At 54.1% G+C, this 12,275-nt stretch overlaps 3 protein-coding genes across 3 annotated transcripts; all 3 read right to left on the bottom strand.

The window, feature by feature from the left end:
• Positions 1 to 399: 399 nt before the first annotated feature.
• On the bottom strand, positions 400 to 6,640 carry PODANS_4_7260 (uncharacterized protein; the record flags this gene model as incomplete). The annotated part of the gene is made up of 3 exons (XM_001906074.1): positions 400 to 974; positions 1,035 to 6,293; positions 6,358 to 6,640. The coding sequence occupies 3 exons, from the start codon at positions 6,638 to 6,640 to the stop codon at positions 400 to 402; spliced, it is 6,117 nt and encodes a 2,038-aa protein (XP_001906109.1).
• Positions 6,641 to 7,245: 605 nt separating this feature from the next.
• On the bottom strand, positions 7,246 to 9,733 carry PODANS_4_7270 (uncharacterized protein; the record flags this gene model as incomplete). Its single annotated transcript, XM_001906073.1, has 6 exons — positions 7,246 to 8,514; positions 8,565 to 8,720; positions 8,773 to 9,075; positions 9,135 to 9,141; positions 9,212 to 9,546; positions 9,614 to 9,733. The coding sequence occupies 6 exons, from the start codon at positions 9,731 to 9,733 to the stop codon at positions 7,246 to 7,248; spliced, it is 2,190 nt and encodes a 729-aa protein (XP_001906108.1).
• Positions 9,734 to 10,734: 1,001 nt separating this feature from the next.
• PODANS_4_7280 (uncharacterized protein) lies at positions 10,735 to 11,393 on the bottom strand (the record flags this gene model as incomplete). The annotated part of the gene is made up of 2 exons (XM_001906072.1): positions 10,735 to 11,134; positions 11,191 to 11,393. The coding sequence occupies 2 exons, from the start codon at positions 11,391 to 11,393 to the stop codon at positions 10,735 to 10,737; spliced, it is 603 nt and encodes a 200-aa protein (XP_001906107.1).
• Between the last annotated feature and the right edge of the window lie 882 nt (positions 11,394 to 12,275).

The following is a 12,275-nucleotide window of genomic DNA, read 5'->3' as shown; positions in this document are numbered from 1 at the left end:
ACCTACGATCCCAATCAGGAAGGCGACTTACATGATGGACTGACTCAGTCGCGGGTTAGGGTTAACATGCTACCCCTGACTCCTTCAACACAACAAAAACAAACAAACCATCACTACAGTCATCCAAGTTAAACAATATGCAACTAAAAAAAAAAGTTCCTCCTTTCCCTATCCTCATCAATATCACAACATCCCATTTCACAGCAAAACATGCATTAAACCATCATCACACCCCTCCACTCCTCATTCTCCCAAAATTTTCCCTGTGACCCCATTCCCATTTTAAAAAAAAGCGCAAAGAATATAATACAGGTTTCCTCCCCCGCTCAATCCCCAACACAAGTTCCCCAAACCCCTTCGAAGGACTCAATAATACCCCAGCCGCCCACCGCAATAATACTATTGTTGCTGGCCACCAGCGCCAGCACCACCACCAACATTCCCCCCTCCCCTAGGCCTCTTCCCCCCCCGCTCCCCACTCCCAACCTCGCTATCATTCCTCGGCCTCTTGTTACCAGCCGATGGGTTCGGGTTGAACTCTCCCGCAGCAGGGTTCAAGTGGCCAGCATTGCCAGCAGCCGCTGCGCCTCCCCTACCCTGAAACCCACCCCTTCCGCGATGACCACCTGGTCCACCACGTCCCGGAGCCTGGTAAACACCTCCCCTTCCTCCGCGGCCAGCGGCAGCGCCACCTCTGGGCAATGGGATACCAGTTCTAACTGCTGGCTGTGGGATCTGTTGTTGTTGTTGCTGTTGAGGTTGAACAGGCTGGGCTTGCGCAGCTGGAGCTGGCTGACCGAAGGGGTTGACCACAGGCAAATTGCTCGGCGCTGGGGTGGTGGTAGTTGCTTTTTGGGCAAAGGCGGGACCTGTCGATGGAGCTGGGATTGCTGAGCCAGGTGCTGGGATGCCTGTGGATGCTGGCTTGGGAATCTGAGGAGCCGGAGGTTTAGGCTTCTCCTCCGTTGGGGTGGCTACTGTGGTGTTAGCATCTTGTCTTCGCAAAACGTCGACGGCATCGATAAGAAACATACCAGCAGGAGCAGCTTGCGCCGTCGCAGATGCAGCCGCAGCCGGAGCCGCAGGGGCCGGAGTAGGCGTAGGAGCTGGCGCCGGAGGCTTCGCGTCCTTCGCAATCTCCCAGACTTCCACAACAGGACGCTGAGGTGTCTCCTTCGCAGCCGTCTCAACAATCTGAATCTTGGCCTGCGCAGTCTTGTGTTGCCTGTCGAGCATGTTAAGACGCAGAGCTGATTTCTTCTCGGTCAGCGCAGACGCCTGTTCCTTGGCGGTGGCAATCTTTTGCTCATATTCAGCCTTGAGCGAGGCCTCAGTAGCCTCCTTTGCCTTCTCCACCAATTTCTTCACATTGGACTTGACAATGTTGGCCACAACAGTATTGTTAGCAATAAAGCTGCGGACTTGGCTCTCACTAATGTTCGCAATGTCGAAGCCAGGAGTACCAACGACTGGTGTTGCTGGTGGTTGCTCACCAGCCGGCTTGACCGGTGTAGACGGAACGCCGTTTTGGGGCGGTGCCGAGGTAACCTGTTCAGCCTTGACAATAGCAATCTCCTGCTGCAACTTCAATTGGTACTCGGCCTCCAGTTTGGCTTTCTCCTCCTGAGCCTGCTTTTCCAGGTTCTCCTTGGACTCCTGCAGTTTCTTGTTAAGGGCTGTCTTCATCTTTTCGGACCGGGTGCGAACGATGGCGTCGGATTGCTCCTCCAACTCCTTGGCCTTCTGCTCGAATTCAGCAGCCTTGGCCTCGGCGGCAGCGATCTTCTCCTCCAAAGCCTTGCGCTCCTCATCAGTGAGGCTGCCAACAGGGGCCGCAGAAGGGCCGTCTTCCATTGTGACATCACCACCAGAGGCAGCAGCCCTAGCCTGATCGCGCTCAGATACAGCAGTCGCGAGCTCCGTCTGCAGTTGTTGAATTTGAGCATCGGTGGCAGCCTTGTCGGCCTTGACAGCCTCCAGTTCTGACTTGAGGCTCTCGAGCTGCTGATTGAGTTGTGCAACCACTTCGGAATTGTCGCCGTTTTCGGTTGGCTGCGAGAAGACTGAAACCGGGGCAGCAGCCACTGGTGCTGGAGCCACAGCCTTTTGCTCAAGTTCCTTCTTCTTCTCTGTCACGCTGGCCAACTCTTGTTTCGTCGTAGTAAGCTCCTGCTCGACGCCCGCCAAGCGTGCGTTGAGGCCGTCAATCGTCTCCTGCAGCACAGCCTTGTCGTTAATAGCCTCATCGCGCGCCGTCTTCATGGCCTTATAGCGTCCCTTGAAGTCCTCTGCAAACTTCTCTCTGAGGGCCTTCCACTCGTTCGACTTGGTTTCCAACGTTTGCTCGGCCTCCTTGAGCTTCTCCTGCAAAGCCTGCCCCGAAGCCTTGAGAGCGTCACGCTCCGTCTCAAGCTCCATGATCGTGACCTTGAGCTGCTCAACCTCCTGGGGATCAGACTGGCCATACTTGCTGAGAATAGACTCAATTCTCTTCTGCAGGCCATCCCGGGCTTCCTGGAGCTGCTTGATCTCTTGCTCCTTGAAGTTGCGGTCAAAGTCAAGCTCCGAGATGCGAGCCTCAAGAGGCTGGATCTTGGCCTCCAGCTCCTCAATCTTTTGTGTCTTGCGTTCAAGCTGAGCCTGGGTACGTTGGTTCTCGTTGCGCAGGGTGACATTGCTTTCGCGGATCATGTTGAGCTCAGTGAGTTTATCCATAATCTCCTTGTGCGTAGCCGAGTTGCGTGAGCTATCCGAGTTGGATCTACGCTCCTGATCAAGCTTGAGACGTGTCTCATCGAGTTGCGATTGTGAGTAATCCAGCTGTTGCTGTAAACGTTTGGCCTCCTGCAGCTTAATGTCGTACTGCACTTCCAGAATCTCCTTTTCGCGGCGCAGGTAGTTGTTGAGCTCTCTGAGGCCTTCGGTAGCGGTGTCGGCGATCGCGCCAGCGGAGACATCACCAGCACTGTCCGCGCGGTTCTGCTGAAGGGCGGCAATCTGGGCAGTGACACTGTCGAGTTGCTGGTGTAGAAGCTTGTTCTGCGCCGCGGCGTCTTCTTTTCTAGCCTTGATCTCAGTGATCTCCTGCTCAAGCTGTACCTTGCGTTCCTCCCAGGATTGTTCGCTCTGGCGCAGGGCCAGTTTAGCCGACTCAGCTTCAGCCTTCCACTTGCCAGACTCGATCTTGAGCTCGTTGAACTTTGTCCGAATATCTTGCAGGGCCTTGGCGGCCTCAGCGTGCTTGACCAACTCGTACTCGTACTCTTGTTGAGCCTTGACGGTGATCTCCTGTTGAGTGCGCAGATCCTGTTGATGATACTTGGCGATTTCCCTGTATTTCTCCTCCTCGCTCTTGAGCCGGGCAATCTCACTGTTGAGAATGCGCTCCTTCTCCTCCGATTTCCGCGCGACATCGGCTTGCGAATCGCGAAGCTTGTTAAGCTCGTTATTCGAAGCACCGAGCTCCAACGTGAGAGCCTCCACGCGCTGCTCCAACTCGGTGATTGTGCTCACCTTAGCATTCGCGTCCTTCTCCCACTCCGCCGTGAATTCCTGTTGAGTCTCGAGCAGAGTGTTCAGCTCATCCTCAAGGGATTGGCCATGTGTCTTGTATCGCTCGGCCTCCTCCTTGGCATTCTCCAACTGCATATTGACCAAATCCAACTGGTTCTTGAGATCCTGAACCTCGTTGTCCAGCTCATCAATGCGCTCCTGAGCCTCGGCACTGATACCGCCCTGGTCGTGTATCGTCCCTGGTCGGGGAGTCGGCAGAGGACGAAGTCTCTCGGCACGCTCTTGGGCGTTCCTGACCTCAATCTCCAGCTCGCTCACACGAGCCTGAAGATGGTCGCGACTTGTCTTGAGTTGGGCATTGTCCTGCTTGACTTGTGAAATGGCGCTTAGGAGTTCGTCGATGCGCTTCTGGGCTTGTTGGGCGTCGTATTCCTTCCGCTGTTGAAGCCTGCGTCCTTCATCTATCTCTTCTGAAAGCTTTCGCTTGGTTGTGGTAAGTTCGGCATCCAAGGCATCGATTTGACCCTGAAGTCTGCGCTTGGTTTCCGACTCGCTAAGTTCCCGTTCATTAAGTAGCGATTGCTGGTTTGACAAAAGATTGTTAAGTCTGGTCTTCTCCTGCGCAAGGCTTTCGTTGTCGCCGCTAAGCCTTTCCTGAATTGTCTTCCACAATGTCTTTTCAGCCTTCAGATTGGCGTTCTCGCTCCGCAAGCTTTCGACAAGCCCGCGAGCCTCAACGAGATCCTCAGCCACCTGCTGCGTCCGCAAGTCTTGCTTGGCAGCAGACTCCGACAAAGACTGATTCCTCTTCTGGATCTCCTGCTTCTCGGTTTGAAGGGCCTTGAAGTTAGACTCAAGAATGCTATAGCGTTCGGCAGCAAGAGTAAGCTGGCTGGAGACGCGTGAAATCTCGCTCTGAAGAGAGGCCTTCTCGGAGGAGAGCTTCTGGATCTGATCTTTGAGGGCGTTTCTGTCAGCAGACTGGTCGGCCCGGTATGCGTCGTACTGAGCTTGCAGATCCCTAAAGGCCTGCACAAGATTGTCGTCGGTTTGAGCAGGTTGTTCGATGCTAGCAAGCACCTCACGCCCACCGTCCCCGGCGATACCAAGGGCTTGTCTGATTTCAGCAGAGTCGGCCTTTTGCTGCAGCATCCGACGGAACATGTCACGTTCTTGAACGTAGCTCCTGGACTTGACCAAAAGAGTCTGGATCTCTTCTTGAAGTTGGCGAATGGTATTGTGCAGTTCCTGCGGGTTCTCCAGCTCCAAGGCCTCTTCCCGTGCCTTGGTGTTTGCTTCCTCATCCTCCATCTTATTGGCGAGCTCGCGAGTAATTCTGAGAAGCTCCTCGTTCTTTTGCTGGAGCTCAGCAATGTTCTTGAAGACCACAAACCTTTCTGTGATAAAGCGGTGAGTGTCGGACATATCCTCAAGTGCGTTCTCGCTGATCTCTCCACGCTGCATCCGTTCAAACTGTTCTTGTTCGTCCGGAGTCAACATATCCATGCCCTTCTCCTGGGCATGGGCGTTGAAGACAAGGACGTGAACCTGGGTCCCGAGGTCACGGACCTGAGCACGGAAGATCTTGTTCTCTGCTTGGATGGATGCGACAGTAACCTCAGCTTTACGCTGGGCCTTCTTGGCCGCCTCGGCTGTTTCCCATGCTTGTTGCGACAGTTCGGTGTACTTGTCCAAATCGGCCTTGAGCTCCTCATTTTGAGCCAAGGTCTCCTCCAACTCTGGCGCCTTGGCCTCCAGCATACCAAGCACGTCGTCGAGATCCTGCTGAAGCTTTTGGTTCTTGCGCTGTTCAGTCGTGAGTTGAGCCTTGACCTTGAGAAGTTCCTCCAGAGTATCCGTAGCACGCTTGCCGCGAACCGAGAGTGGCGTGCCGAATGGAGATCCAGGACGAACCATAAAAGAACCATTGGCCCTTGGAGTTTGCGGCGCTTCGCCATGAGACTGTTCGGATTCGACGACGGACACGCGCAAACGATCGATCTCGGCCTGCAGGTTCTGTGTTTGCTGCTCTGCTTGGGTGAGATCTTGTTTCGCCTGCTCAAGTTCCCGGCGCACACGGCGCATCTCCTCGGCATGGTCATCCTTGACCTGCTCCAGACGATCCGTTACCTCCTTTAGCCTTTCGCGGTGAGTCTCTGATTGTTGATCCTTGAGGTCGACGAGACGCTTCTGGGACTCAAGCTCCTGCCTGAAGCTCTCTTCGGCACGGGAATTGGACTCTTGAAGCTGCTGGACCTTGCTCAAAGCCTCCTCCGCCTTTGACTGAGCTTCATCCAACCTCTTCCGCAGCTGTTGTTCAGACCGAGTGAGCGATTCGATGGTCGAGTTCGCATCCTCGTTCATTCGTTGGAGCTCGGCAATACGAGCGCCCTTCTCCTTTCGGAACTTGAGGCTCTCGGCGGCCTTTGTCTTGAGTTCGGCATCATACCACTCGTTGTTCTTCTTAGCAAGTTCAAGCTCCTGTTTGAGTGCCTCTTCCCGGTATTTGGCCGAGTTCGCGGCTGTCTGAGCCGATTGGACAGACTGGTTTAGCGAAGAGATCTCCGAGTTAAGCTTCAGAATCTTCTGATGCTGCTTCTGGAGCTCTTCAGCAAGGGTGGCATTGGCGGTTGTCTTGGAGTCGACGATGGCCAGTGTCTCGCGGTTCGATGTCTCGAGGGAGGCAATACGAGCGCGCAATGTGTCAATTTCGGACTGCGATGCTGATCCGGATGATTTCAGGGCCTGGAGCTCATTTTCGATTGATCGTCTCGAAGATTCTGATGTTTCGAATTGTCAGCCAAGCTCAGCCTATCTGGCAGCTGAAACAGCGCGCAAACAAACCTTCACTCTGCAGCTTCTGTCGAAGCTCTTCCACCTCCTTCAGCGCCTTCTCGGAGGTCGCCTTGAATTGCTCGCAGCGCGATTCCGAACCCCGGATAGCGCCTTCCAGTTCAATCTCGAGCTGGAATTTTTCTTGCTCCAAGTCGCGTAGCTTGGTGAGGACAGCTTGGAGGATGGAGGTGACAAGCTCTGGGGTCGGCGCGGTGACGACTGTGTTGAGGTCGAGCTCTGGGATGCCGGCGTTGGCCGACAAGTACCCCAAGTCCACCTCGGCCGCGGCCATGGTGTTTCCTGCTCGCGTGTTTGCCCTGGTTCTCAGCGCATAGAAGGAGCTTTGTTGGTTTAAATCCGCCCGTGGTTAAGACCGGTCGAGAAAGAGGGGCCAATCGAAGGCGGCGAGTCGTAGTCGATGAAGGTCGCCGGCGGGAGATGAAGTACTCCGTAAACGAGATGGGTCTTGTTGATTCAGATTCCCCGGATATGCAAATGGAAAGGTCGCGGGTTGTGGTTGGTGACTTCTTTTTCGACTGTTTTCGGAGGAAGGCTGCTGCTGCCAGGAACCAGTCGCGCTTTAAAGTGGGGACCTAGTGGAGTGTGTGACAGCACAGCGCTTGGTATGAGTGGTCTGTGCATCGCCCGTTCGACCACAGCCAGCCTCGCCAATTCTTTGTTCAAAAACAGCGCCAAGAGCTCGATAAAAGTAGGCCGTCTTTGAATGGTTTCTCAGCAGCACTCACTTTAAAATTCAACAACCACAGTGGACCATCCCAATATTCATTATGGAATGGAATTCAACTTATCAACCCAGTTCGCTAAATATCACACATTGAAATAGTCAAAGTCTAACCTCGCCTTCCTCTCATAATAACTTATACCTGGTAGCCCAGATCACCTCCCCCGATGATAAGCCTCCCCATCCATCTCATACGTCCCCGGCACAGGGCCCGCCTGCCACGACGCCTGCCCAGTCGGCGCTGGCGGTTGCTGTGACTGTGGCGGCACGTACCCAGTCTGATACGGCTGGAACCCTCCTCCTTGCTGCCCTTGAGGCTGCCCATATTGTCCCCCCTGCCCATGCAGCTCCTGCGTCCCCGGCGCCGCAGGAGGAGCAAACATCATCCCCTGACCCTGGAGCTCCGGCCTGTTCATATTCACATTATGCAAATGTGACCCCTGCCCCTGAAGCTCCGACATGTTCTGTGAGTGAGGTTGCCCCGGGTACATCGCCCCTTGGCCTGCAAGCTCAGGTCTATTGGCCATCGGTGCTCCTTGACCATACAGTTCCGGAGCATGTGGTGGAGGTGGCACCATGGCTCCTTGCCCTTGGAGTTCTGGTCTGTTGGCTTGGGGGGCTCCCTGGCCGTACAGTTCTGGGGCTCTTGGCTGTGCTGGGGAGTGATATGGGTTTGGCGGAGCGAGAACTGGTTGAGTGTTCTGCGATTGAAGCTCGGATGTGCCCGGCATGGGTGGGTAGAGAGAGGAAGCAGCTGCTTGGCCGTGGAGTTCGGGTGCGTTTGGTGGTGAAGTTGAATTGTAGGGGCTCGGTGTTTGAGCGTGAAGTTCTGAGGTGCCTGGCGTTGGCGGGAAGAGCGCGCTGTGGACCGCAGATTGGTTCTGCGGGGGTGAGTATGGCCCTGTGGTCGAGATTGGTGATACGTTGTCTGTTCTTCCAGGCGAATTTACTCGCAGTGTCGAGCTCGGAGCTGGTGAGTCCACCGGCGGAGGAGCAGCAACGACGTCAGACGCAAATGTTGGCTTGTTGACGGCGGCAATGGGACTCGCAAAAGGCCGGTATGTTGGGGGAGCAAGCTTGGGTTCGACCGACGGTTGGGGTGGTGGAGCAGCCAGCGCGGCCAAACGCTCTTGTTCTCGACGGTTCCGGGAGGACTTGCAGAGACGCCAGATCAGAGCACCCAGGAGAACTATGCCTCCGATGGCACCTGCCGCAATGCCGATGATCATGCCGAGATTAGTCCTGGAGGAGTTGTTATCTGTGTTTGAATCGCCACCACTACTCCCGCCTCCTGAGCTACCCGGGCCACCTGTTGCTCTGGGGACGCCGCCAGAAACCCCAGTTGCATATGTTTGGTCAACCGAATTCGTGACCCCGGCGGCCGTCACTTTGTTCTCGGCAGCACTGCAATAGTAGTTGTAAACCTACAAATATGTTAGCGGGCTTGTCGTCTATAAGGACTTTGAAACCCTACCGAGATAGCAGAGCTAACATCCTCCGTTGCTGTCGACCTGCAATATGCCTTCACGCTTGAAGTAATCTCCCTTGAGAGCTCCAGTGTCATCCCCTCCTTTAAGCAAGCGCACGAGGCCAATGCTTTGGGGCCAGCAGGACACAGCCCTCGCGTTTGCTACCAGCCATGGTCAGCACCTGTTCTGTCTCGTCCTATCCGATCTACCTACCCCTTGGAGAGCATAGCTTAGTCCTGAGGCGGCACAGGGAGCGAGCGTCTGGAATTGCGGCAAGTCGGTGACATAATATGTCATAGCACCAGGCGGGTCTGTCGGCTTGGGGAAGTTCGAGGTTCCGTTGTTCAGGCCGCAGTAGCCAGCAAACATGGCCTGGGCAGACGACACATCGGCCGCGTTGGAGGAGCACGCTCGCCTGACTGAGGTGTTGATTTCCTGGCTCACCAAGAGTGAGTTCTGGTTCTTGAAGCACGCGCAACTCGCATAGCCTGCGTTATCTGTTGGGCATTTCCCTCTCTATTCACCGGTTGTCGTTAGTATCCAACTGCGTTAGAAAGACTGTGCATTTGGCCTACCAGGTCTCTGTTCACAACGATATCAGCAAAGCGTCCTCAAGCAGCACGAGGAAAGTTGAACGTGCGATGAGACTTACCGAACAGCATAGCTCAAGGCCGTCCTTGCGCATGGGGCCAAAAGATCCATCTCAGCGATATCAGTGATTGCCACAGACACGGCAGTTGGAGAAGGGAACGAAACAGGTGTTGCCTGGTTGCAGTAGGCACTCAGGACAGTCGCCGCAGAGGACTGGTCCTCGGTCGCTGTTGATCCGCATGTTAACCTGACACTAGAGGATATATCCGACGCTATAGAGGCGAAGTTGTTGTTCTTGCTGCAAACACACGATTGAAGCTCTGTCACGGCTTGGGGGCAGGCGTTTCGCGTTAGACCCTGGATGTTGTAGCTCACAGCCCATGATGCGCATGGTGCCTGTCGTGAGTCGCAGTTAATCAGATATGGTCCCTATTCATTGGGAGCTGAGATAAGATGCGCGTACAAGAGAGTTGAAGATGGTCAAGTCTGTCACGTAGACAACCGACTGTGACACCACGAACGTGATTGTCTGAGAGAGCAAAAGGGCGAGCAGCATCGAGGCCGGGGGATATCGGCGGCCCATCTTGATAGTCGACAACAAGATAAGACAGTATATTCAAAAAGATGGAAGCTGGAGTCGCTAATGCTCTCCCAACAGAGTGTCACCAAATCCCTCACATGCAGATGTGACTTCTGCTATGTGTGAACAGCCGAATGGGTACCACGGTTGGTCAGGTAGAAAGAAACAGAGAAAAGGAGACCGTCCAGATTAGAGAACTTTTGCCCCATCCATGTTCATGTCACGAGGGAAGCGAGCAAATGCTACAGGAAGGGGGCCGACGTGGGGACCAGGCTGCTCCCCATCTTTTCTCAAAAGGACTGGACTGGCTTTGCACTGCAGACAACGCAGGTACCATGAACCGCGGAGAGGGGGGGCGGTTTGGTGTTGAGACCCCTGCAAGCTGAAAAGCCCAAACCGAACTTCAAGCTCATGCTCTTGAACGAAGCCACCAATGGGAGACGAGGTCCGAAAAGGCGGCAGCCCAATGGGGGATCGGGCGGGAAGCGATAAGACATGGGAAAATGTGTGGCTTGAGCTTTGGGCTTAACTTTTCGATTGCGGATGAAAATAGTCTGTGTTCCAAGAGAAGACATCATGACATCTGGTCTTGGTGATTATTCTGTTGGAAATGAGGTTTCCACTGAACTGTTGGGAAGGCTGCTGCTGTGTGAGTTGAGATGCCCAAAAGACCCCAGTTTCCCCGTGCATGAGCGTGTCGATCTTTGCCTGTCAGCTGCGGGGGAAATTGACGCCGATAGAAGGAATCTTTGAGAAGCCAAAGCTGGTGCAACATCGAGCGGATGGGAACTCTTCAGCAGCTGAAGAGATCGGATTTCTGCAAGAGCACAGTCGGCAATACCCGCGCTTAGAGAAATGGCAGGAGCACCGTATCTGCAAGCCCTCAACCTGCAAGCCATGGTTATTTTTGTCCCATTCCCTAAAACCTAACCCAAGATCATCATAACATAACCAACAGTCGTTCAGTTCGTCAAAATATCCAACCTCGCTCCTTACAACACCGCTTACTCCCCCTTATTACTTTCTGCTCTCTTGAATGCCGCCACCAAACTCTTGAACCTTCCCACGTCAAGCGGAATCCTCTCCCCCAGCCAAATCGCCCTCTCGGTATGATTCTTCAGCTCCCTCTCCAACTCATGTGGTACGTCATCTTCGTGAGTAGTGTTGGGGTGCACCAACACGGACAGAGGCCCTCTCCAAATCGCTAGCCACGGAATGAAGGCTCCAAACTGTGCAGGAGTGAACAAGTTCACCTCAAACATAGCGACCGGATGCGGTCCCACAGGGCGGTCCCAGAAGGTATAGATACGTAGTTCTGGGAATTCATGCCGGATTCTCTGCCAGAGCTCTCTCGCATATTGGGTTTGTTGAGGGTTGTTTTGGAAGTAATAGACATGAATGTCGCTGGGGATAGTGAGTGATGAGGTGGGTCATGGTGAGGGAACAGAAAGAGAACTTACAAACCACCCCGTCGACCGTTATCCAACGGCTCAATGAACCTTTCGTATGCCACGCTCTTCACACCCGTCTGGTTGTTGACATAGCTCTTGCCGTCATCGGTGCGCTCATCGGGAAGAGGAGGGGCGTTCTCATACCCCGCCAAGGGTGATGTGTAGTTCCATTCGAGTGCGTCTGCCATTTTCTGTTCTGATGTCTCTGACATTTGCAATTGAGTGTAGAGAACACGATCGATATTCTAGAAGGTCGGCAGAAGGCGGTTTTATACTGGATTTGTAAGTCGACGATGAAGCTGAGTGAGGGTAATGGACAATTGTGGAGCCCTTCCCCGTGGGATCCTAGCGAATAATGAAAGTCTGCCATGACGCAATCCGTCCAGATGTTGTGCAACAGCGTGGAGAAGGACAGTTATTTGATGTCAAGGATGCAAATTCTGGCGAGATATGCGTTGGGACCTGATTTTGTTTCTGTTGCAAAAGCCTGATGGTTTGTTTTGTTCTGCGTAGCTGTTTTGATATCTCACAGAAAAGTCCCCGATGGTCGGACCGGTCCTCCGTTGCGGAGCGGGAGCAAGCGGAGCCGATCCGCCCCGCCGGGTTGGGACCGCCAAGATGCCGGGCCGAGACACTTGTTCTACACTTCACTACCTATAGAGGTATCTCAAAATACCCATCTTCCCTCTGGTACTGTTTTATGCCGTACCTTGGGCTCTGGACCGAAAATTCCAGTATAGCCGTCACAACCGCCTCGTAGGCCTCGATGGTCTTCTCGACCATCTCCCATTAACCCTCACCTTCCATTGCTCTTTCTTTTCGCTCTTTGCTCGGGAAACTGATTACGCGATGATTTCCGAAAACTCACAGCCCCCAATGCCCATAGGTCTCCCAAAGATGGCCCCCACAGCACCCGCGAGAATCACGGTTCCGGTCGTGCATAGCTATCGATACCAAATTCATAGCCGCGCCATCTTTCTGGTCAACATCTCATATCAGCAACTTTTCTCGACCATCCAAGCACCTCTCAATCACAATTCTTCTTCAAGGAAACAGCTATTCACCCTAGCCCAATCATTAGCTTCCACTCTTGT

Source organism: Podospora anserina, chromosome 4 (genome assembly GCF_000226545.1).
Source record: "Podospora anserina S mat+ genomic DNA chromosome 4, supercontig 4".
NCBI classification, from domain to species: Eukaryota; Fungi; Ascomycota; class Sordariomycetes; order Sordariales; family Podosporaceae; genus Podospora; species Podospora anserina.
The sequence above is the reverse complement of the archived record's forward strand: the minus strand, read 5'-3'. Positions and strand labels throughout refer to the sequence as shown.